Genomic DNA, 27,046 nt, shown 5'->3' with positions numbered 1-27,046 from the left:
CTAGAATCCAAACTTCTAGCATTTATATATCTTCGATCTATCTTTGATCCAAACCTCTCAGAAATAGTAATGTGGTTGTATTGATTACCGATTTGTTTTAAATATAAAACCTATTATTATTATTTGAAATAACCCCCATACATTTTTTAGTACAGGTACATACTTACGGAATAACTCTTTAATTTTTAAATAAAACGCTTGTTTACGTGGCCGTAGGTGTTTAAATAGCTATTTTTTTATTCCAATTTTGGTTGCCATAATGACGTAATTCGTATAAATTTTTGGTAATAGTTGATTCACGTGAAACATATTAATTGAATAGTTAATGAGGAAAATCATCGAAATTATAAATTTGCAATACGTGTTTCCGCGGCCCGATCGTATAATCCTTAGGTATTCTTGAAGAGTAATTGCCGCGATCCGAGAGCAAAATTTCTATACTGCGGTATAAGACGAAGTCATTTCAATATGAAGAATTATTTTGGATTTTTTATCTGTTGTATTAATACGTTATTTATATATGCTTGCGTTTCGGTAGTATTAATACGTAATTTACATACACAAATCTCTTCATAGCCTGACCAAAGCACGGCATGCTCATTTGCGAGCTAAAACTCTTCATGTAGTTCCTATACGTCATAACTGACAAAACGGTTCTATCGTTTTCTTTCATGTGAATGGTCCTCGTCGATATTACGTCATTTGTCGTTAGAAGAATTTTGTACATGACCTGCGCATGTTTACACCAGTGTAATTTCGACCGTATTTTTGTGCATGTATGTATGTATGGGTTGGGTTGCCGGAGGCCTTTTCCGGAAAAAAATGACAGTGTCATCGCCCAATATTTACTATTTATCAAATAAAGTGGATGGTTGCGCAATAATAACACAGCCGCGAGGGAATGACTTTGCGCTATCTATTTTATCGTTATAAACCGAAACCGCTGTCAAACGCTCGCTCACGGGAGTCTGGCGCGGTCGCATGGTGGATAATCTCAATAAATTATTAAGACTACCAATCGATGTAATTATTCCATTATTAATAAATTAATGTGACAATTTGTTGGATATAATTAATTTGAACAGTATTATGTCGAGTTTTACATAATATGAATGTTCGTATTTTCCGTTGTTTTTTTTTTAGTAAATGAAAGTTGACCGCGGCTTTGAAATACGTTTTTGCGAGATATTTCACAACTTTTAACCTTTTTTTTGTTGCATTACAGGTATTTCCACCCAACAGTATTATAGATAAAATCGTATCTACATAATTATCACCATTTATACCCGCTCGCTTTCAACATAACCTTGTTTGGCAAAAAGTAAATATTTTTTATTTAATAATCGGAGTGTTTTGATATTATCGAAGACAGTTATCGTAAAGTGGAAAAGCGTTATTACTTGGGTGTCTCGTGGTATTCGATTCATTAAAATGGGGCTTTTAACCGAAGGCAGTCCGTTATCTTGGGAAGAGACCAAGGCTTTGGCCGATCATGTGAGGAAACATGGCGTGAACCAGTTTATAAATCTGTACAAGAAGCTGCGGGATCGTCAGGGAGACGTGTTGATGTGGGGAGATGAGGTGGAATACATAATTGTGAAGTTTGATGATGAAAACAAAAGAGTGACAGTGAGTCTCCGTGCCCAGGAGATCCTCGCACAACTAAATGAAAAAGAGCTGGCAGATCCGACAGGTAATTACTCTATAATGATTTTATTTTTATTTTTAGAGTACTGATAAGAAGTGATAAGTACCATTCATAATTTTGAACAAAAGATTATGGGAAAAAATCTTTGTTGAGAATGTTCAATTTATAATGAGTATTTCCACCTCCGTAGTTTAATGGTCAGCACGCTCGGCTACCGTTCTGGAGGTCCCGGACTCGATTCCTAGGGAGATTCAAATAAATATAAGTGATTATTTCACTCTAATATTTCTTCAATAATACTCTGGACTGGTACCTGAAGCGGAGGGCTGATCACCTTTCCTTCATGTGTTCACAATCAAGATAACACTGTGTTTATATGATGCAGTGCCCTATGCACCATTGGGGTGCAGATAAGGGTTTGAATGAATGAACAATAAGTACTTAGGTCCTTAACAAATAAAAAATGAATGCTTAAAAAAGATTTTGTTAAAATCTCGTTTTGGCCCTTTGAATCCCTGTGGGGAAGTTCAAAAATAATGGTTAGTTATTGATAATTAAACATTTGTAATAGACCACTAATTGAGACAATTAGTGGTCTGTTACAAGTTTTTAATTTTTAATAATCAATGTATTCCACAAAATTAATGCCAAACCAATAAAATAGTATGATGGTTAGTTAGTTAGAATCCAAAAATATGTATGCCCGTAACCATTAAGAGTTCCAGTAGTGATCATGTCTTTAAGAACAGTGTCCGTCGATGGTTGCTTCTCGTTGCAAGGGACAAGGTAGAAAGTGAATCAATTAAACTCCAGATGTAATTACTTTATTATAAAACCTTTATACTATAAATTGTTATTGTATCTATTGTATGTAAGGTATATAATCTAATAATTAAAAAAAACAAATAATAATAAAATAAAAAATTGTATTAACATGTAAGTGTTTCGGCTCAATACAGGCCATGCCTACAGAGCCGTAATACATATAGTTAAAAAAAAATTATGTATCTATGAAATAAATAAATAAAAAATAAAAAATGCTCTTCCATTCAGTGTGCGATATACAAATCGATCGTTCATTTGGTGTCTTTAAAAATAATTTTGCATGGTAGCAACAGTTTTCTCTAGCTCCTTTAAGGTTTTTTTCATATTTAAGTTTATAATACCAATATTATGAAATCAACTCTTTTAAGGTCAGTTGTTTAGCTTTATCACAAATATTTGTTATAGTGACCTACTTTTCAATTCACCTGTGCAATATTACAATATTTATATTTGATATATTATTAGATTAAAACCAATATTTTTAGCTTTTCCACTTTTTTATTTGACCAGCGACCGGGTTTCGTCGTTACAGACATCATCAGACTGGTAATAATATACATCTAATAATATATTCGTCCGCCTCCGTAGTGTAATGGTCAGCACGCTCGGCTACCGTTCTGGAGGTCCCGGGTTCGATTCCCAAGGGGGGTAAAATAAATATAAGTGATTTTTTCACTGTCATATTTATTCAATATTACCCTGGACTGGTACCTGAAGCGGAGGGCTGATCACCTTTCCTTCATGTGTAAACGATCAAGATAACACTGCGTTTATATGACGCAGTGCCCTATGCACCATTGGGGTGCGGATAAGGGTTTTATTTATTATTATAATAATATATTAAAAATGCAATTCCATCACGAAGTGTCAGTGGATAGTATAAATCTATTTATATTTGAGTATATAATGTATTTTTTGTGAGTTGGCGTAAATATGGCGACGATCTTAAGACATAATACTTGATAAATCCCAACCTAATTTTCTTTAAACCCAGGTAACATTCAACGTTGTTGAATTTTTTTACTTAAAAAAATATTTTTGTACCGAAAAAGTAATTTATTATTAGATTAAAACCAATATTTTTAGCTTTTCCACTTTTTTTATTTGACCAGCGACCGGGTTTCGTCGTTACCGACATCATCAGACTGGTCATTGGTCACTGGACTGGTCATTGGTCACTGGTCACTGGACAGTCATCAGACTGGTCATTGGTCACTGGTCACTGGACAGACCAGTCTGATGATGTCGGTAACGACGAAACCCGGTCGCTGGTCAAATAAAAAAAGTGGAAAAGCTAAAAATATTGGTTTTAATCTAATAATAAATTAAAAATGCAATTCCATCACGAAGTGTCAGTGGATAATATAAATCTATCGAATAAGTAAGTTTTTCTTTGTAATAAATATATGGTTTTGAATATAAAATAGTTATTGAAAGGTAAGGAGTTAAACAAAAAAAAATGCAAGTATATTTTTTCTAAATTTATATTCTAAAAAAGTCAAATTCCAATGTATATATACTAAAAAAAATTATGCACGGACACACTACTAACCGCTAGCGCGACGGGTCGTATTTTGTATTTGTGCGTTTGAGCTCTCAGCCTTAATGATCCAATTCATTTCAAGCGGCTTATAAGAAAAAATGTATCCATCTATAAATGAATTGATATGAATTATTCGATAAGGTAAATAAATGTACATCACAACAATCCCCTAAGATATGTAACAATACAATCGCCCTTTGAGGGTCGTATCTATACTGTTTTCAAAGCCAATCAACCGCTCCTCTTTACTTGCCAAACTGTTGGTCCATATCTGTAATACAAGTAACTTCAATATAAAATCACTCTTTGTTAGAGAAATCACAATTCTTTCATAAATAAGGGGTCTTTTATTTTTATATATCGCTTTTATGGATTACACTATTATAATACTTTTTTGTTAACGTCTCACTAAAGCGTAATCCATAATGAGACATTATTTCCATTTGAAAAATAAATATGGAGCAGATAAAAATTAATAGTTGCTGATTTATTGCTTGCTCTGAGTTTCCAAACCGCTACTTGTACGCCAACATATGAAAAAAACACTCTCCTTATCAATCATCGTTCACTTTGTGTAATACCGCTTAAAAACACTACTTTGTGACTGCATCGATTTTGGAATAACCATATCATCATCAGGTCAAAGTAGACTAAAGTGTAACATGTTACAACATATTGGCACACATCTTTAAATTACATCTAAAATTATTGTTTATTTTAAATATTGTTAAGTTTTAAAACATTTTTCTAAGTAGGTACGATGTCAAGCAGGATTGTGTAGCGAGGGGAAAGGTGGCTGTTAAAAATTTTATGGGTTAAATTAGATGAATGCATTACAAATAATGGTGCAATAAATAATTTATATGACTCATTTATTCAAACCAAAGCAAAAAACAATGGTTACATAATGGCACTTATAGTATTTTATCATTTGATGTTATCTTTTAGCCACCTCATGTGCTGATCATGGTTTTCAACCCATGTATTATCTTGCCCCTTTATCAAGCGGAGTACTTGTTGATCATCATCATGATAAAGTTGAAATGTATACAGTAGAACAGTGGTTCTTAATGTGACTTGTATCCCAAGGAGCAAAAGAGTCATTGAGGAATATGTGGGTTTTAAACTTATTTCCACTCTTAATTTTTATAGCGAATGCTGTATTAGAGTTGACAATGTTGTCACAGAATAGTTTGAGGTCTCTACCGGGGTCAGGCAAGGCTGCGTCCTTGTGCTGTTTCTCTTAAGGTGGAGACTGACCGGAGCATTTCGTCGTAAGGTAACACATTACGATGCAAACATTCAGGCAGTCAGTACACCGAGCCGAGCGCTCCATCCATAGTTTTGTATGCTCGGTGATGCTCGCCGCAAGCAATGTTACGACGTTATGTTATGACGAAATGCTCCGGTCAGTCTCCACCTTTAATTATCTTCATGAACTTCCCGGCTAATGAATAACATTTATCCCCGAAAACTCTGTGACTTATGAAATGATGAAGTTGTAATCGATGACTCTGAGAGCGAATCGGAGGGTGAATTAATTTTAATGACACTTTTCAAAAACATTTTTTCGTTTGTCGAAACTATTTTTTTAGTTATTGAGTGTGGCTACAGTTTTAGATTACAGGAGTCAGTTGTTTCTCATTGTATAAAGGTTGGAAACACAGTTATCAGCTTCAGAAATCCACGACACTACTACCGGACAACAACTTGACTCAACGTTAACCTATCCGGCTGGAACAGGGGAATTGAAATCCCCCATATATAAATTTTAATTCTATAACTTTAGTATTATAAGAGCTACTTACTCCATATTTTTTGGGATCTCAAAAATAATTTTTCAAGTCGTTAAATGTTTCAAAATATAGTTTTTGATAAAAAGCTCTACCAGTCAGTACTGCGAGATCTACGCACTTATATATCAACACATAATTTTTTTTGTGTACTAGCAATTTGTTTTTTCTTTCACTCAATAAATGTGGTATTACCACAAGGAGAGAGTGAGACAATTAGATTACCCCGCTTTTGTTTGATCCGATTTCCAGCCGGTCACTTATCGTCTTGCTTTCATTTAGTTGGCGCCCGGTTGCGCTCTGGAATGGACGTAGAACCTGTGACTCTATGACTCTTAGTTACGAGTTGCGTAATACAACTTCCATACAAATATATACCGGGGTATTTTGGTACCCCGCTTCGGAATACGTGTAATTTTTGGATGATCAGTACGTGAAAGGTTAATTTAGTTACTTAAACACATGTTGTTTTACCCCTGTTTTTGTAAAATATCTTAGAATAGCCAGTAGAGTAAACAATGGAATTATTGTCATCATAATTGTAACAGACAAGTTAAACACAATATTAATCAGTGAGTAATTAAGCAATTATGTGGAAAATGCTGTCTAAACAATAATATTTCTTGCTCAGCGATGCACTTTTAAACGTGTTGCAGTAAATATGAACATAGATTATACAGTCACACCTAATTACACTTATTTTTACTGTGTATTATTTTTTCCATCTATTAATGTTTCAGCCACAATTACAGGAGCCATCTTCAGGGTGCTGTAGCATTGAAATTATATAATATACGATTACACGTTACACAATTTCAATACCCACAGTACCATGAATATTTTCTGTAAATTTTGCAACTTAGTTCATTTAAAAAAATGCTTTTCAAGAGAAGGTCTGTCAGGATGCCTAGATGCTTCCGTATCAGATCTGGCAATGTGGTGGAACAGCTTTCAATGTAAATAGGTACCCTGAATATGGCCCTAATGGTAGCTGGAACATCGGTAGTAGGAAATAATGTAATAATAAAGAAATATGTCTATAATATACTACCATTTAGCTGAAGCTATATATATTTTAAGTTGAACTTTAGGTTTGTGTTCCCTGTGATTGATAAAATGATAATAAATTATGGATTACAGTTAATTTAAAGGACCACTTAATTTTATGCTAGCCTAGTTCAGGGATGGCGAGACGAATCTTTTTGAGCCTGAGTGCCAATTTATTTTTTTAAATATAATAATATGTCACGTGCCACATGCCATGGAAATAAAAATGCATCAAATGTTTGTGTAACTTCAGATTTTTAATATAAACAAAGCATTAATTAATTGAAATAAATAATTATGTTCTTATTTTTATCAAAATAAATAAAAGACAGACAAAAATATAGAACCCTTAAAACTTCATTATTATTGAGATTTTTGTTGTTGGATGCTAGACGGCAATTTTTTTATATCAGGTTCATAGCTGGTAGCTTTTAATAGAATCAAGCAGTAGTACTTTCGTCTGCAAGTCTTAACTTAAATTTTTTTCTGTATAGCCACTTTAATTTTTTTCTCGTCATTCGCATGCCATGTAAAAGTGTCTCGCGTGCCATAGATTCGCCATCCCTGCCCTAGTTCATTGATTGTTTATCAAAATAAGAATGTAAGCTAATTTGAGTAATTTTTTTATTATCAATATGATGCAATTTAGCTTGGCGCCGACATTAGCAATCACATGACGGTCTACATTATTTAATCAACAACGCCATCAATATTGTTTTTTTTGTTTATGCTCAATTTTACTTAAATTGTAAATAAAAACACTTGTTTTTTTACCACTTGAGTAATATACTTATTTTTAACGACTAGTTTCGAAAGCTACAGATGCTTCCATCTGCGCGGCTGTCCAAACTCAAAACACAGTAAGGGACATTTTTTTTGTAGTATGTTTTTTTTGCATTTTTGGACTAAGTAGATTCTACTTAATCCAAAAATGCAAAAAAACATACAACAACAAAAAATGTCCCTTACTGTGTTTTAAGTTTGGACAGCCGTGCAGGTTTGAATATAAACTATAGTGATAAAAAAAAGTGTTTTTGTTTAGAATTTAACCATGTCTTACCACAAAATCGAATGGCGAAACAATAAATAAAAAATAATTTTACTATTGGTTTTAGGTGTTAAATCATTATGGCGCCCGGAGTATGGGGCCTATATGATAGAAGGAACTCCGGGCCATCCGTACGGAGGGCTCATGGCGCACTTTAACATTGTGGAAGCCAACATGCGGTACAGAAGGGCGGAAGCATCTGCCATACTTCAACCTGGAGAAGTTCTCTTGAGTCTGACAAACTTTCCGAGGTAAATTTAAATCATTTTTGGTGATTGTATGGTGGTCTTTTAGTATTTCAGGATTTATTATTCACGGCTTTGTATATTTGCGGATGATATTATCTCTTAGTTTTGTTTCGAGTTTACTTGATTATAAAATGTTAAACACCGCACCACCACTTTATATTAAACAAAAAAAATAAAAAAATTTGACATCTCATCAAAGATGAAGAAGAATATGGAAGTCTGGGCATTTACGGGGCTGACGACCGTCATAGGCTGGTTTAAGTGATCACTTTACTCACGTGTAACATTCACCAATTCTACCCATTATTGACAACCACACTACTCAAATTCTTGGAAGTTCTATATATATGAACCAATTTAGAAAACTTGTTCTTGAATCACTAGAACTTAACTAGAGACATCTATTGGTGAGATGTAAAGAAACTTTTTACTAAGCAGAAACTCTTATATTAGTATGTAAGGTCCGAATCCTGGATTATAATTACACACATGAGAAACGCCAGAAAATACCATTTTCATTTTTATTATTTAAGCTTATAATTTGACCAGATAACTTATTTACAACATTTTGAGTGTGTCAAAATACAAATTTTGTGAACAAGTATTTGGACACACTCAAAATGTTATAAAATAAAAATAAATTAAAATGTTAACTCGACAAATGAGAAAAAAAAAGTTTTACTTGAAATCTAAATAGTTGACAATACTGAAATTAAAATACAAACGTATTTTGTTTAGTAATGCTAGTTTCTATTATTTTCCAAAATCCATGCATATTAGTTGTTACTGATTGAGAGTAGTTTCACTATTTTTACCCTTTTCTGAAATTGACAAATATTTTCTTACGATTCAAATCCAGATTGGGTTGTCCGAACTTCACGTCGCCGCCGGCTCAGCCGAACCCGGTGTCCGGCGTCAGCTGCTCCCTGTTTTTCCCGGACGAGGCCATCTTCCCCGGTCATCCAAGGTTCAAGAACCTCACACGGAATATCAGAATGAGGAGGGGTGAAAAAGTGGCCATTAATCTACCAGGTAAATTATTTAATTCTGTCACTGAATTCTACTTTTCCTGAAGCAAAATGCTCAAAAGGGACATATACCGTAGAACGGGGCTACTTGAACATTGATGTGTTATTTGCGCCCAGTACAAAAAAGATTAACCCTGTATTTGGTCTACAATAATGAACGTATCGACATGATTCATTGTTTACCTGACAGGTGACACTTATTGTTATTATACTTCGATCCATACCATGATTTAAATATTTTTTTTGTACTGGGCTCAAGTAACACATCAAAGTTCAAGTAGCCCTGTTCTACGGTACTTAAGATATCAAAACCTGGTCTCAATTGATTTTAATAATTAGCGGTATTTACCAAGTAAACATAAACATAAAATGGGTATGTATTACCACGATAATAGTGGTAATTACCGAGTAAATTTACAATTTCACAATAGATATACAAGTGTATTAATCACCCAGTGTAGAGGTGTGACTAAAAGACATTTGTTACTTTTTCAATTATCCGATAGGAATGGTAGGTATTCATTACTTTTTCTCGGTCAATATTTCTTTCCAGCTAAAGTTTTTATATCAAATATTGCATTTTTGTATCAAATAGCTGTATTGAATCTAAAAAAACATAACACGCCAGCAAATTTGTATATGTACTTGGTGCGATTAGCTTTGAAATATTGAATCCAATAATCAAAATCAACCCTTACCGTTCCAAAATCAAATCTCATTCGACATAGATTTTTTCCTCATAGTTCCCATTTCGAATGTCATTCGATATTTTTTTTTATCATTAGTGTTATTAAGTTAATGCATGCTTACTTTTTTTCATTTCGATTCAATTCAATTCAATTTATTCAATAATTAATATATACATTACAAACTAACATTTAAGACGTATACATTAAAAAACAAATTAAAAAGTAAGCAAGAAGACTCTTGTTGAATGTGTAGAAGAATCCCGCTTCGGAAAACTCCTTCGGACACATGGAACAGATCAATATCCAATGTGATATTGTTCAACATAGCGGTAGCTCTTCCTACAGGCATAACCATCGGCAGGTTGGTCCTGTGTATAGGAATGTGAAACAATCTATGCTGACGCTGTCTTAGGTAACTATCAAGAACATACAGACCAATGCTCCGGATAATTTCAGGATTATTGATCATAGATAGAAAATACACTACAAGCATTTGTATCTATTACAATAGTATGTAGAGCAGAGGACAATTGAATTTTTGCCCATTGGAATATGTAACTGTATCTGGATTTTTAAAACAAATTTTAGGACCGGAAAGGGTTAAGTAATGACTTATTTCAAAGAAGTCATTATTTAATTTGAATGCTAATGTTTACCAAAAATTTATGTATTAATTTTTAAATCAAACACAGATTTTTTGAGTCCACTAAGTTGTATTTTAGTAACAAAAACACATAAAAAATTCATATTGTCACAATCGATTCGCCTAGTTATGGCATTTTCAAATGAAAATGCCATAACTAGGCGAAACAATTGTCACAATATTAATTTTTTATGTGTTTTTGTTCATAAAATACAACATGGTAGACTAAAAAATCTGTGTTTGATATAAAAATTGATACATAAATTAAAATGGAGTTCTACAATTTAAACGCCAAATCAATAAATGTTTATTAAAAAAAATAATACATCTGATTCAATTAGTAAAATAATTCTGTTAATAGATGTAGTAAAATACAAATAGAATATTATTTTCAACAAGACATATTATTTTCCATCAGTAAAGTATACTAGCAGACAGGTTACAAATGATATTTAACATCTACAATTTCTGCAGTAAATTGTCTAAGAATAGAATCAACCTGATTAGTTTATGCTCCATAAACTTTATCTGAAGGTTTCATTTTAAAGTGATGGGTGTGATAAATGGTACTTGTGTTTGCATATTTATGAAGTAATCGTAACGTCCATTATCTGTTTGATTTACTCTTTTTTATCAGGAATTTTTACATGCGCTGTAGTGACATAATTTTTTTTGTATCTTACATCTAGTCTCAAGGTTTCTTCAAATGATTTTTTTTATTAACTTATTTTTCTTCAATAAATGCATGTTAAAAATATATATATATATATATATATATATATATATATATATATATATATATATATATATATATATATATATATATATATATATATTTGTCCGCCTCCGTAGTGTAATGGTCAGCATGCTCGCCTACCGTTCCGGAGGTCCCGGGTTCGATTCCCAGGGGGGTTTAATAAATATAAGTGATTTTTTCATTGTAATATTTATTCAACATTACACTGGACTGGTACCTGAAGTGGAGGGCTGATCACCTTTCCTTCATGTGTAATCGATCGAGATAACACTGCGTTTATATGAAGCAGTGCCCTATGCACCACTGGGGTGCGGATAAGGGTTTTATTATTATTATTTTATATATATATATATATATATATATATATATATATATATATATATATATATATATATATATATATATATATATATATATATATATATATATATATATATATATACACATATATAAAATAAATAAAAGTTATTACTAGCAAAAAATATTATAATGGTAGAGACTGACCTGAGCATGTCATAACATCGCTCGCGATGAACTCTCCGACTATGGATGGAGCGCTCGGCTCGCTGTACCGACTATAAGAATGCTCGCATCGTAATGTGTTACATTACGACGAAATGGCTCCTGTCAGTCCTCTCCATAACACTTCGCATGCCAGAGCCCTTTAAATTTACTAGCCCTTGGGGTCATTTTCCATGCCGCCAAATGAATCATGTAAAGTAATTTTCACACTTGATGTGCCAGCAAATATTTCTCAAGCAAGAATAGTGTCGTTCAGTCAAAAAAAAAAATTGCCACTCGCCGTTTTAGTCACACTATTACTGTCGTAGACTTCAGAAACACGCAAAGTGTTTGGAGCCATATTTTAACCGTTATAATAAAAATAAATAAATTTGTATAATTTATATCAGGTATGTCAAATACTTGAAAGTAGTCAGGTTAGGAGTCGTAATAATCGGCGGCTATGTATGAGGAGATGCATGAACGTTGAAGAGGCGAAGAATGTTTGCAAAGACAGAGTGGTGTGGCGTTCTATTCTCTTTCCCTACCCCTGCGGGGAATTGGCGTGATGGTTAGTTAGTTAGGATAATTTATATAGCGCCATTTTCGTAAAATACTACCTCAAGGGCACTTCATAGTTATTGTTGGCGTTAAAGTACTAAGAGTCAAACTTTGGACATTGTAGTCCAATTTTTCGACTCTTAGGTCAGTGTGTTTTTAGTGATTGACTTTGGAGGTTGTTTCGCAGTGTATAGGATATTGCAATTTATTTCATTAATTGTATTGATAAATTTACAAATAAAAACATTTTTATCAACAATGAAGACACTTTTTTGTTGGTAAAATTGTTCAGCACTAAAATGGTTATTTTTATCAATTTGCACAATAAACGAAACATGTTTCTTTTTTTCTTTCTTTTATATTTTCATTTTCTGTTCATTAATAAAATACGGTTTTGATAATGACATGATCTGATTTCCATCTTCTTTTATATAAAGAGGAACGATAGATTTTTCATATCCAGTTCGGATATGAAACATTGGCGTCGCGGGTTCAATTCCCGCCAATTGCAAAATGAATTCAAGAAAGATTTATTTTCAATTGGTCTGGGCGTTTGTGATGTAATTTTCACATTTACCTTCCCTATTCTTACTATCCTACTTGCAGGCAAGCATCTAAAATAGACTTTTGCAGGCTATTCCTTTTTACAAAAAAAAAAGTTAAGATACCTTTGAATTGGTGGTATACATTTACGTATTATATTATGTATTTAATTTAATTTCTTATTGAATTACTAAATAAACACTCCCCAACTACAAACGTTTTTTTAAATATAAATAACTAAGGACTGCAAAATTCTATTCTACAAAACTGAACTCTGAAATGTGGTCATTGGCGTTACGGGTTTAATTCCCGCCAATTGCAAAATGAATTCAAGAAAGATTTATTTTCACACTAACCTTCCATATCCTTACTACCCTACCTGCAGACAAGCATCTAAAATAGACTTTTGCAGGCTATTCCTTATTCCAAAAAAAAAAAAAAAAAAAATTGAAAGAGTTAAGACACCGATAAATTGGTGGTATACGTTTACGTATTATGTATTTACTAATTAATTTCTTATTGAATTACTGCATAAACACTCCCCAACTACAATGAAACACTTTTTAAAAATATAAACAGCTAAAGACTGCACAATCCTATTCTTCAAAACTGAATTCCGAAGTGTGATCAAATTTTAGTATTCATGGACACGAACACCAAACTTCCAATTGATGACTCGTGCACAAAGGAGCCTGAGGGGGCTCTGCCCGGGCACGTGTACATGGACGCCATGGGCTTCGGGATGGGCTGCTGCTGTCTGCAGGTCACGTTCCAGGCTTGCAACATCGAGGAAGCCAGGACCCTCTACGATCAGCTCACTCCGCTATGTCCGATCTTGGTAAATACAAATATGCAATCTAATTAACTAATTCCCAGTTTAGTCCGAGTGTGACTCGGGCAAGGAGTTTGCATTGTAATGATGAGCCCGAGTGCTGCTGGGAAAAATCTTATTCCGACTTCTCGGTATTGATTTTCCTGGAATATATTTGTGTTTTTTTATTATTTTTTTTTTACTAACCTGAGCGTAGTTCGGGCAGTCTTGTTTCAACTTGTTGGTGACGATTTCTTCCACCAGCAAATTTTCTTACCAAAATTTGACTGTCAAGTGGTTAAACAGCATTCCGTTGAGAAAGTTCTCCCAATAATCAATCTTTTTTATTGCAAATAGATTTTAAGAACATTTTACGTATATTTTTTTTCATATTATATCACAATGTTTTTTTGTCTCAAAATATTTTGACAAATCTAAATTGCAAATTCTATTATAAAATGTCTGTAAATATTTGATATTACCTTCATGAACTGATGTATGGAAGTGAAGCATTGGAGTTGGCAAAAGAAGGATGAAAATAGACTGAATACAGTCGAAATGCGATCCTTCCAGATTCCAGATGAATGTGTGACAAAATGATGTATGATAGATGTTCGAATGGTGAAATAAGGAAAGAATACAGGGCTAAGATGGTGCGTTATTGATAAAATTAAGATAATTAGGATTTGTAAAATGAATGAGTGAAGAAAGTTTTGGAAAACCAATTTATGGGGCGAACGTAGTGATCAAGTTTGTCAAATACTTGGGCGTAGTCAGGTCAGGAGTCCGAATAATTGGGTGTTTGTATGAGAAGTTGGAAGAGGCGAAGATTGTTTGCAAATACAGAGTGTTGTGGCGTTCTATTCTCTCTGCCTCTGGAAAGCGGCGTGATGGTTAGATAGTTTTTTTACCTTCATGTAGTTATAATAAATCTCACGTCCAGTGCAAAATAAAATTGAGCAGATATCCGGTATATAGGTATGAATGATTTATTCTTACGTCTGACCTCTCTCGTTATCAATGGAAAGGTTAGTGTGTTTTGTGCTGATGAAGACAACTCGTGTGTATTTCCGTTTCAGCTGTAATCAATCAGATTTCATTCATTATTGACTTACCGTTATAAAACAATGAGAAGTACTTTCACTTTACTTGATCTGAGAATCTTTTAAATTTGTAAGTCAGTGGTGTAACAAAATAAAACAGATACCAAAATAATCAAGTTTAAAAACACGATTTAATATATAACAGTTACTTATTTTTGATATTAAGTATTACATAGAATATCAATTGTTAAATATACAATCTATTAAGAGAAAATAATTATATACATCAATAATATAACTAAAAGTAAAGAAAGAAAAAATAAAAATCAATTGACAAAAAGAGAAATATCAATTCTACTCAGATTTATGTATTAATTCTATAAATGCAGAGTAATCATTTTGGAAACCAAATATGTATAAGTTTTGGAAAAAAGCTAATTTGACAATCAATTTTCTCACATTTGTTTTTAGTGATCGCAATTAACGACAATCATTCTTTGTACATCTTACCTTTTCTAATTCCACATTTTCCTATATTTATTGCTAGCTGTACTCAGCAACTCAGTCTTGTTTAATGGAAAAGAAGGAAAAGAAAAAGTGCACATTTGTAATATGTTAAATTTCATAATGCTTGTGGGTATACAATTTTTAGCAACTGTCTGCTTAGTATGTATTGCTATTGCGGTCAAAGACATTTTTAAAAAAAACATGTTTTTAAACAACGTCATATATCAAAAATGCCCAGAAAATACACTATATCCCAGCAAAAGCGGCATATTTTTAACTTAATGTTTACCCGCTACAGGGCAGAAAGTGTTGTTTTTGCATTTTGAAGAAAAGGTATTGTTTAATAATTTTTTTAAATGAACTAAATATTTTTCAAATGTAGAAAAAACATTCAGGTGTTACCTAAAAAGATCTGTTGCACAGTAAAATGTTCAATAAGTGGCTTGATATTTATTTTTAATACATTTTATTATATTTTTAAACTTTAAAAATAATCTTCTGAAAAATCAAGTTTTTTTTTATGTATGGCGTTGTTGAAAGGAGTGAGCGATATTTGAATGCAATGTTTTGTCAAAATTTCAATGTAATTGGTGAATAACTTTAGGTGATTTAAGATTTAAAAAAATGAAGGCTTACTTTTTTATATAGATTAATTGTCCATATAAAAAAAAATCAATATAATGTGTCATTCTTGTTATTTATTTTCATATCTACATAAGGTTGGGGTCATGTGGTAAATTTATTAGTCGTCAGTAATTACGGTCGCATGAGTTATGTAAGCAGTTACTCACTATATGTCACTCACATCTCAACTCATTGTAGAATTTGTGAGTTATTGAGTGATAACAGACTCTTATGAGATAAAGCCTAATTTAATTTCTTAAATTTGACATCAAAAGATACAAGCGTTATTGGAGAGAGGTACAAAGATTCTTATCATTTCTAATAAACACAAATTGTAATATTATAAATGTATTAAATAATTATAGTAGCCATGAAAATCTTTTTTCATGGTAAAATATTCAGAAGTATAATATATTTATTTAGCGAAACACTGTAATTTGATATTATTTTTGACATCTCATCAAAGATGAAGAATTTATTTAGCGAAACAGTGTAATTTGATATTATTTTTGACATCTCATCAAAGATGAAGAAGAATATGGAAGTCTGGGCATTTACGGGGCTGACGACCGTCATAGGCTGGTTTAAGTGATCACTTTACACACGTGTAACATTCACCAATTCTACCCATTATTGACAACCACACTACTCAAATTCTTGGAAGTTCTATATATATGAACCAATTTAGAAACCTTGTTCTTGAATCACTCTCACCTCTTTGGGTGTTTATGGATTTTTTTTAAATATGTAAAAATTTCAGAGATAGTCTTTTCTCACAGTTTTTTTTTTACATAAATTGTCTACATTTATTTAAAAGAACAATTATAAACATATTTAAAATATTTTTTGCAGAGACCCCACCAAACCACCTTGTCAGTGGAGTTGTTTTTACATACATTTTTTATTGTTTTAATCCATTTTATCCTAATATACACACAAAAAAAAGAGAAGCACATGTTTATTAAATTCTTAATTTTTTGCTTGAACATTTTTTTTAAATAGTAATTTTCCTTTTTGATGATGGAAAAATAAACATTATAACTTTTACTGTTGTCATTATCGTGATATATTGCTATCCTAAGAAAAATAATAATGTTGTACCCATTTATATGTATGTTTGTGTATGAAATAAATTCCATTTTACTAAGACTTTTTTTAAACTTGTTTTATTCGGCAGTTGGCCCTGTCTGCAGCTTCTCCCGTATACCGCGGGACGCTGACGGACGTGGACTGCCGCTGGAACGTCATCTCGGGGTCGGTGGACTGCCGCACTCGCGGAGAGAGGGGGGTGACTCCGCTCGCTCCCACCGACAAGTTCAGGATACACAAGTCCAGATACGACTCCATCGACTCGTACCTGTCACCGCTTGCTGATAAGTGAGTTTGTTTTATTTTTTTTATATTTATTAGTTGCCTTACAAAATTCTCCTTGCCTGTTATGTACAAGCATTTATAGATAATTAGTTTATATGTATGTCTTAATAATGACAGTGGATGTGTATAGTTAATAATAAATGAATAAGGTTTATCCCATAAAACCATGTAGGCCCCATACTCCGGGCGCCATAATGGTTTAACACCTAAAACCACTCGTAAAATAGCAATTTATTTTTTTTATTTTTTTTTATTTATTGATTTCATAAATACATAGATTACATATTTATTTCATATATACATTTACTATTGACGGCTCTTTAGGCATGGCCTGTGTTGCGCCGAATACTAACATGTTAATACAATTTTTATATTTATTTTTTATTTTTTTATTATATACATTACATACAGGAGATACAATAATAATTTACAGTATAAAAGTTTTACAATAAAATAATTACACCTGGACTTTAATTAAATCACTTTCTACCTTGTCCCTTCCAATGCGAAGCAACCATCATTTATTGTTTCAGCATTCACTTTGTGGTAAGACATGATTAAATTATAAATTAAAACACTTGTTTTTTACCAATTGAGTATTATATTTTAACCACTAGTTTCAGAAGCTACGGATGTTTCCATTTATGGGTTTTAATATAAAATATATGTGTTTTTATGTTTCTATTTATGGGTTTTAATATAAAATGTATAGTTTATATTTAAACCTGTAGTTGGAAGCATCTGTAGCTTTCAAAACTAGTTGTTAAAATATAATACCCCTGTCGTAAAAAACAAGAGCAAGCGTTATGACATTCCTCAATACCTTATGTTGTTAAGAAAATATCACTTATAATTTTATTGGGTATTTTGCAGGTTCAATGACATTCCGCTGACGTACGATGAGAATATATACCAGCAACTGAGGGACAATGACATTGACCACCCGCTGGCACAGCACATTGCCCATCTCTTCATCCGAGATACAGTTTCCGTATTCTCTGAGAAGGTCAACCAAAATGATGAAGAAGACACTGACCATTTTGAAGTAAATAGATGACTCTAACCACTTTAAATAAACTGAAATGATTGGTTGACTTTTTTTAATTAAAAAAAAAATTCTGACTGTTTTGATATTACATAGATCTGATAATGGTGGCCGCCGAGATTACCATAGCCTAATTTTATCATTCAACTGTATGAAAGTATATTTATAAAGGCAGAAAAGATGGAATAATCCAATGTTTTTATAAGAATATTATATACCAATCTCTTTGTTAAGGTCTTTACTATATGTACATAATTATTAAATCCGGTCGCCAGCGGTCCGCAGGCGTAAAAAACACCCATCTGAAATGTGTTAACCAAAAATTAATATAATTTGAGTACTCTGTCCAGAAATTTAAGTTGATTCTTGACCACCACACACTGCTGTTGCCTCGGGTGTTTACAGATATATGGTAGGCTTAAAATTATATGAATTTTTAGAACATTCAGTCGACCAATTGGCAGACGATGCGCTTCAAGCCGCCGCCACCGAGGTCTCCCATTGGTTGGCGCGTGGAGTTCCGCCCGTGCGAGGCCCAACTGACGGACTTTGAAAATGCGGCCTTCGTCTGTTTCGTCGTACTCCTGACCAGAGTCATACTGAGCTACCAACTCAACTTTCTGATACCCATTAGTAAGGTAGGTCGTTTTGAATTTTCTTTTTTGTCATAGGTTTTTTGAAACTGTCCAGAATAGTGTCACTGTCCTAAGAGTGAAAAGAAAAAAAAAATCTTTATAATTTTGAAAATAGCTTCAAATTCTGATTTATCATGTTTGATTATTTGTACATACTTATTACCAATATATCGTGGGTATACTGGCAAAAAACGTTTACTCTAAAATATCCGTTTGAATAACCCCTGTTGTTTAAAGCTTTTAGCCTGAATAAAATACCTGCTATTAAACTTTAAGTTGAATTTCCTTTTAAAACCACATAAATATGACATTTCAAACTACTTAGTGTATTTTTGCCAGTTTATAGAACTTCCAAAACTTTATAATATGCATCATTAAGTGAAAATTGCATATTTTCGAGTTAATATTTTTTTCAAAAGACAATATATAAGTTGTTTTTATTTTCTTGTTGATGAGAACATCTGTAGTTCTCAAAACTAAGATAAGATAAAAACCCTTATCTGCACCCCAATGGTGCATAGGGCACTGTGTCATATAAACGCAGTGTTATCTTGATCGTTTACACATGAAGGAAAGGTGATCAGCCCTCCGCTTCAGGTACCAGTCCAGGGTAATATTGAATAAATATGACAGTGAAACAATAACTTATATTTATTTTACCCCCCTTGGGAATCGAACCCGGGACCTCCAGAACGGTAGCCGAGCGTGCTGACCATTACACTACGGAGGCGGACAAAAGCTTTTAGCCTGAATAAAATAACCGCTATTAAACTTGAATTTCCTTTTAAAACCACATAAATATGACATTTTAAACTACTTAGTGTATTTTGCCAGTTTAAAGAATGTTCAAAACTTTATAATATGTATCATTAAGTGAAAATTGCATATTTTCGAGTAATTTTTTTTTTCAAAAGACAATAAATAAGTTGTTTTTATTTTCTTGTTGATGAGAACATCTGTAGTTCTCAAAACTAAGATAAGATAAAAACCCTTATCTGCACCCCAATGGTGCATAGGGCACTGTGTCATATAAACGCAGTGTTATCTTGATCGTTTACACATGAAGGAAAGGTGATCAGCCCTCCACTTCAGGTACCAGTCCAGGGTAATATTGAATAAATATGACAGTGAAACAATCACTTATATTTATTTTACCCCCCTTGGGAATCGAACCCGGGACCTCCAGAACGGTAGCCGAGCGTGCTGACCATTACACTACGGAGGCGTACAAAAGCTTTTAGCCTGAATAAAATAACCGCTATTAAACTTGAATTTCCTTTTAAAACCACATAAATATGACATTTTAAACTACTTAGTGTATTTTGCCAGTTTATAGAATGTTCAAAACTTTATAATATGTATCATTAAGTGAAAATTGCATATTTTCGAGTAATTTTTTTTTTCAAAAGACAATAAATAAGTTGTTTTTATTTTCTTGTTGATGAGAACATCTGTAGTTCTCAAAACTTAAAAAACCCTTATCCGCTTCCCAATGGTGCATAGGGCACTGCTTCATATAAACGCAGTGTTATCTTGATGGTTTACACATGAAGGAAAGGTGATCAGCCCTCCGCTTCAGGTACCAGTCCAGGGTAATATTGAATAAATATGACAGTGAAACAATCACTTATATTTATTTTACCCCCCTTGGGAATCGAACCCGGGACCTCCAGAACGGTAGCCGAGCGTGCTGACCATTACACTACGGAGGCGGACAATAAAACAGCTCTCAAAACTAGTCTTGTTTATTTGACTAGTTTTAGTCCAGTTTAGGTGTTTTATTTTCATATTTAAATCATCGAGTTATTCCACAAAGTTAATGCCAAGTAAATGAATAATATGTTATGTTTTTAAGACATGGGTCTGATCTTGTTTGACTTTTAACTACAGGATTTTGTAAATATCTCGCTCCGATTGGAGCATCCATCATAAGACGTACATATCGATGAGTGTGTGATTCAATGTTACTTGCAACTCATATAACATTATCGATCGTCAGGTTGATGAGAACATGCAGAGCGCTCAGAAGAAGGATGCATGCCGCTCCGGCAAGTTCTGGTGGAGGAACAACGTGACCACTCCGGGAGTCACTCCTCCCGAGGCTGAGCTCAAGTGCAGGCGCGGGGACGCCAACTGCTGCGCCGATGACTTCCAGCTCATGACCATCAACGAAATCATCAACGGGAAGGTCAGCAAGTACTTACTTACTGATCAACTGAGAACACTTTGCATCATCATTTGCACTCATATTCCCTCAGCACTTTATTACGTACCATCTTATTCATTCTGAGAATTATCAAATCACAATCAAGTATGCCAAATACTTCAAAGTGGTCAGGTTAGGAGTCGAAACAATCGGCGGGTATGTATGAGGAGATGCATGAACGTGGAAGAGGCGAAGAATGTTTGCAAGGACAGAGTGGTGTGGCGTTCTATTCTCTCTGCCTCTGGGGAAGCGGCGTGATGGTTAGTTAGTTAGTTTTAGAATTATAAGTACTACAACAAAACCTTCTGTCTTGTGCTGTTTCGGACAGCTCTTTAACTTTTGAGCAACACAATATGAGATAATTTTTTTCTGAAAAGTCTTCTTTCACAGTAAAAAAATGTTAATTTTAACAATAATAATTAGAGTAACATTACAAAATTCCGGTCCCTCCGAAGATATTTTAATTTTTGTACGTATAAATAGTTTGTAAAAGTTGAATAATTTTAAACTAGAACAGATATTTGACCCAAAATTTAGAGAGAGAAATTGTAATTGTGAATAAAAATAAAATAAATCAATGAATTTAGACAAAACTAATTTCAAAAAATTTATGATTTTAATAATATATTATATCGTAATTAGTTTTTAAAGTATGCCAAATTCTTGTAAGTGGTCAGGTAGTCAAAATAATTGACAGGTTTATATAGAGATGCATGAACGTAGAAGGGGCGAATAATGTTTGCAAAGACAGAGTGATGTGATGTTCTATTCTCTCTGCCTACGCCTGCGAGGAAGCGGCATGATGGTTGATTAGTTAGTTATTGTTTTTTAAAATACTATGCCATTGTGTATTTTAATGTAAACATGTCAGCTATTATAGCCCTGATGATAATCCTGCAATAAACGGCCGTGAATATCTAAGAAATTTAATTTACTTTATTTAAAAATTTAAAATTTAGTTTATTGTTTTAAATTCACTCAAACCACTTTATGAAGGATAAAGAACGGGTATATTTTAGGGGTAAATAAACTGTGTACAGAGTTAAAAACGGTTATTATTGTGACTTATTAGGAAGGGACGTTCCCCGGGCTGATAGCGCTGATAGAGTCGTACCTGGGCGGGATGGATGTGGACGCTGACACGCACTGCACCATCCAGCAGTACCTCAAGCTGATGCAGCGCCGCGCCGCCGGAGAGCTGCTCACCACTGCCTCCTATATCCGCAAATTCGTCACCACCCACCCTAAGTACAAGTGAGTGGCCACATTTGTAATTAACACCCCCTTACGATGCTGTCACTGCCATCTTCATTATTCAGCTTAGAAACCAGAACAGACCTACTTTCTGTCATGGTTGTACTTTACTAATCAATTACAGTGAGACCTCTATCTATCGTTTTTAAAGGGACCTATTCAAATAAACTATGAATGCGGGATTAAGAGATCTATACACAAGGAGATACTATAGATAGAAATGCAAGGTGACCATATGTGATAATGATTTATTTATTTTTTACGAGGCAACCTCGAATTGAACCATCTCATTGCCTTGAATATGTAACATATTTATTTTAGAAAATAGAGCAAATGCGCTCGAATAACATTATTAAAATTATAATTGCAATGTTACTTTGTTTTAAAATCACTATAATTAGTGATTTTAAAACAAAGTTACATTTTAATTATAAAATGGAGAATTACAAAGTTAGTGCTTCAAATATAAATTATATATTATTGAAATTATTTCTGTCTTTACAGACAAGACTCCATAGTGACCGAGGAGATCAACTACGACCTCTTGAAGACTGTGCACGCCATTCAGTCCAATGAGATATCCTGTCCCGAGTTGCTGGGTAACTGCGTTTTCACCAAAACCAAAGAGACTATTCCGGAAGCCTTGAGGAAAGTACTCACCAAGGAGTGTCTGTAAAAATATTGTATTTCGTACAATTCTACATTGTTACTTTGGTGGAAAAATTATGCAATTCTGTCTTCTGCAAGAATAATATGGAAGTCTGGGCATTTACGGGGCTTACGACCGTCATAGGCTTGGTTAAGTGATCACAAACATTCACTAATTCTACCCACGGTTGACAACCACACTACTCAATTTTTTTAAACTTCTAGATACATTTATCAAACACATTATGCACAATGGCCGGCCATCTATGATGGGATTAGGCATGAGGAATGAGTTAAAGCTATCTTAAAACATTGTACTAAGCTCTAGAATTGGGGTGAAAATTATTACAAACAGCTTTTTCCCAAAACTTTGAGAACAGTTGACATTATAATTAAGTTATTTTTTAAGTTATACAGTAGAATCGCGATATAACGAAATCCAAGGGACCAAAAAATATTAATTCGTAATAACGAATTCCCACATATAACGAATTTTTTTAAAATCATACTTAGTATGTATATGTTGCGCGCCGTTGCAAAAAATGTTGCGCGGCTTTTCAAAAAGATCGCAAGTTCTGCAAACAAAGGAGGAAGGGGGCCATAGGGAACTGAATATCTACATATTTCACTAGTTTTCTTATTAACCTTACGGTGATAAAAGCGCCGCGGGAATCGATGATACTCGTATGTATTTTGTACACAATATAAGAATGTGATTTTAAAACCGGAAAAACGTAAATATTCCTAGTTGCTTTTACTGGCCATATTTAAAGTTGAAATATAACAATTTTGTAATGTTGGGTCTGGTAAATATGTATCTGAAAATGAGAATAAAATAATAATAATATCGCAAGTAGCCGCCAAAGCCGAGAACGAGAACGGCTTGCGCGCTACTGACGGCTAGTGTTGTCAGACGTCAAAGAGTAGTTTTCGATATTGAGATTGCGAAATTACGAAATTGCGAAATTACGAGACGGCGAAAAAAAATTTTTTTCCAAAATTTACGCGATGATTTTTTTTTCGCCGTCGCTAAAAATTTCCTAAAATCCGTTAAAATTCCGTTATAATCCTTCAAATTCCGTTTGATCTCTTTATTCCTTCAAAATCCGTATAAAACGGACAAATTCGTATTTGTCCGTCATATTTAATATTCCTAGTTGCTTTTATTGGCCATATTTAAAGTTGAAATAAAACAATTTTGTAATGTTGGGTCTGGTAAATGTTATTCATAATGTCATTCATTTGCAGCGACGGAAATAAATAATTTGTAAAAAAATCGGGAATCAAATCCTAACATAAAATCGTAAAAATACACAAACGTTTCTGTGTTTGCGCGTGTGGCATGCTTTGTAAGTATGCGTGCATGTCGTACGTCGTAACACGTTACTCCGCTAGTCCAATAGTGTGCAGATTGTCTTACCCGACACTACGCCCCACTTAGGGCGCTTGTCCACTACCCGAAATTCCGTGTAATTTTACTGTCCGGCACGTCAGTTAGCGTTTTAAAATGACGATTGGCTTGGATTGGCTTGTGCTTTTGTCCATCTTTCTTCGGATTGGAGCTCTTGATCGGTGCGTGAACACGTTGCGCGTAAATTCGGTCGTAAAATCGTCGTTTTAAAACGCAAACTGACGTGTCGGACGGACGGTAAAATTATTCCGTGTAGTGGACAAATGCCCTTACGATGTAGATAAAAGACGGATGCAATTTGAGGATTATTATTGTCAACAGAATCATTTCATTGAGATAAAAAGATGGATTGTAATTTAAGAATTATTATTGTCTACCATTGAGATAAGCAGGTGGACTGATTATGGGAGAGAATATACTTGAGAATTTTTATGGCATACAGAAATAATTTCATTGAAATAAGAAGAGAGATTATAACTACGTCGCCTACTTTCAAAATCCGCCAGATCCATATAAGTCGATTTTACAAAAAAAATCCAAATTCTCCGGATAACATTTATGTTTCAAAGATTTGTCTATCTTTATATAAAATATTTTAAAATAGAGAATTTTCCCATTTTTTTGGAAAGTTTTTCAGTACTCAAAAAAAAAACACGAGACACAAATCGATAATGACGTCATCTTAACTTTTGACCTATCTCCGCTCTCTGATTGACCGATATGGGTCAGAAGGCAAGTTTCATGAATATATCGGAATTTGAAATACAACGCTGTTTTTAAGTATTTTTTAGCGGTGTTTTCAAGTATTTAAAAATTTTGAATAATAAAAACCACAACTGGCATTCCGATAGAGTATTTATTTTGAAATCTTATAAAACTGGATCTAGCGGATTTTGAAAGTAGGCGACACAACTAAAGAATTATTATTGCTAAAGTAAATCATTTCACTGACTCATTGACTCTAATTACTAATTACTCAAGATGATGGGATATTGTATGAATTACTTTTAAAAATCGCCGCGCGGCTTGAATAATTTTATCTTAACATTTTTTATTTCCGCGCGGCGCCGTGGCGGCGCGGCTTTGAAATATTTTTATCATAACATTTTTTATTTGTTATAAATTTACTTAAATGTATTGGCACTTTTTCGTACGGGACAAAAGTGATTTTGTTATACATAATAACGGGATTTCGTTATATAAATGCATTTTTGTATGAAAAATTAGTTTTAGGGAATAAATTTGTTTTTCTTTTTCGATATACGTCATTTTTCGATATATCGCGATTACTTATATCGCGATTCTACTGTAAAATGAAAATTCACAAAGTTAGTCCTTCAAATAGTATTTATATATAAAAAAAACTGTTTCTATAATACAGTTCATTTATTATCAACTATGGTTCATTTATTTATCAACAATTGCATAATGATTCCATCAAAATACAAAACCACGGTTTAAATATACAAGTTGGCAGGTACCACGTAATGTATTTATGAAGAAAGCACAGCACTTTAGACATTACGGTTATTAGTAATATGTTTAATTTATATTTTAGACGAGGCCCAATACAATTTGTTTTATCTTTGACAGTATTACAGTTTCAGTAATAAACTAAAACTCCGTTATTCCAATCAACGGGACCAAATACAATTTTATATCTGAATAATGCAAACCTTGTGTATTATGCCGTGACAATGTTTTATATTCTCAATGAGAAGAAATTTATCATTTGGCAGATTTATCATTTGGCAGATTTACCATGAATCTCAGTAAAGTAATGAAACAAAGATAGGTGCAATTCTTATTCTAGCACCTTCAATTAGTGTTTACCCTTTGCGGATTACCCTGTACAGTCAAAGAAATAGCTCAAACTGATTTGTCATATTATTTTATGTGTTACTTGAATGTATTCTCGCAGGGTGGCTCTACGTGTATGGACTGTAGTGGAATCTGTCGCCCAATGTCGGTATTATTTTCTATGTTTGGAACATATCATATATTTGAAAAAATTCTGTAAATTGTTCATGGTTTAACTGCTATTTTGGCCAATAGAGTTTCCCGCCAAACGGAATACCATTTGAAATCAGCTGTTAAAAAAAAAGGGAATGTGAAATTTTGTTTCCCACAGTACCTACCCACAATATTTTTATTCCATTAAAATATAAAACATGGCGATATTTCACCGTTCACTGGTTATAAACAGACACACATAACGTTTGTTGGTTCAGGATTATTATTTTCATTGTGTTCGGGCCTTGAGATACTACAATTGTGATTTAGAATTCGTAAAATGGCAAGAATAAAGTGTGCTATAAAGTTATCTTTCGTTTTGAAATAAAATATTTTTATTGCTTTACTATTAATATTATTCAACGTAACAATAATCACGTAAATAAATAATTTTCTGTTACATTTAAGGTGAATTCAGGATTTTTTCTTGTTGAACCATTAACTTTCCTCATAAATAAGTTCTTTCCCCCTATTTAGTAATTTATCTTTGCATTAAAAGATTTACTTAACACATTTTAATTTGTAGGCATATAATAATATACAATACAATGAAGTTTTATTCAAAAGTCTTAACCTACTGAAAGCAATTACAAAAAAATCT

The 27,046-nt window shown here is 33.1% G+C and overlaps 1 protein-coding gene across 1 annotated transcript; it reads left to right on the top strand.

Annotated features, from left to right (window-relative positions):
- Positions 1–1,225: 1,225 nt before the first annotated feature.
- Gclc (glutamate--cysteine ligase) lies at positions 1,226–23,435 on the top strand. The gene is made up of 10 exons (XM_088269625.1): positions 1,226–1,693; positions 7,972–8,155; positions 9,012–9,184; positions 13,513–13,712; positions 17,037–17,236; positions 18,107–18,278; positions 18,719–18,916; positions 20,913–21,101; positions 22,192–22,373; positions 22,878–23,435. Exons 1-10 carry the CDS (start codon positions 1,432–1,434, stop codon positions 23,047–23,049), a joined length of 1,932 nt encoding a protein of 643 aa, XP_088125751.1. The 5' UTR covers positions 1,226–1,431; the 3' UTR covers positions 23,050–23,435.
- Positions 23,436–27,046: the final 3,611 nt, after the last annotated feature.

Source organism: Brachycentrus maculatus, unplaced genomic scaffold, assembly GCF_059751285.1.
Source record: "Brachycentrus maculatus isolate JH-2025_06_01 unplaced genomic scaffold, ASM5975128v1 h1tg000358l, whole genome shotgun sequence".
NCBI classification, from domain to species: Eukaryota; Metazoa; Arthropoda; class Insecta; order Trichoptera; family Brachycentridae; genus Brachycentrus; species Brachycentrus maculatus.
The sequence above is the reverse complement of the archived record's forward strand: the minus strand, read 5'-3'. Positions and strand labels throughout refer to the sequence as shown.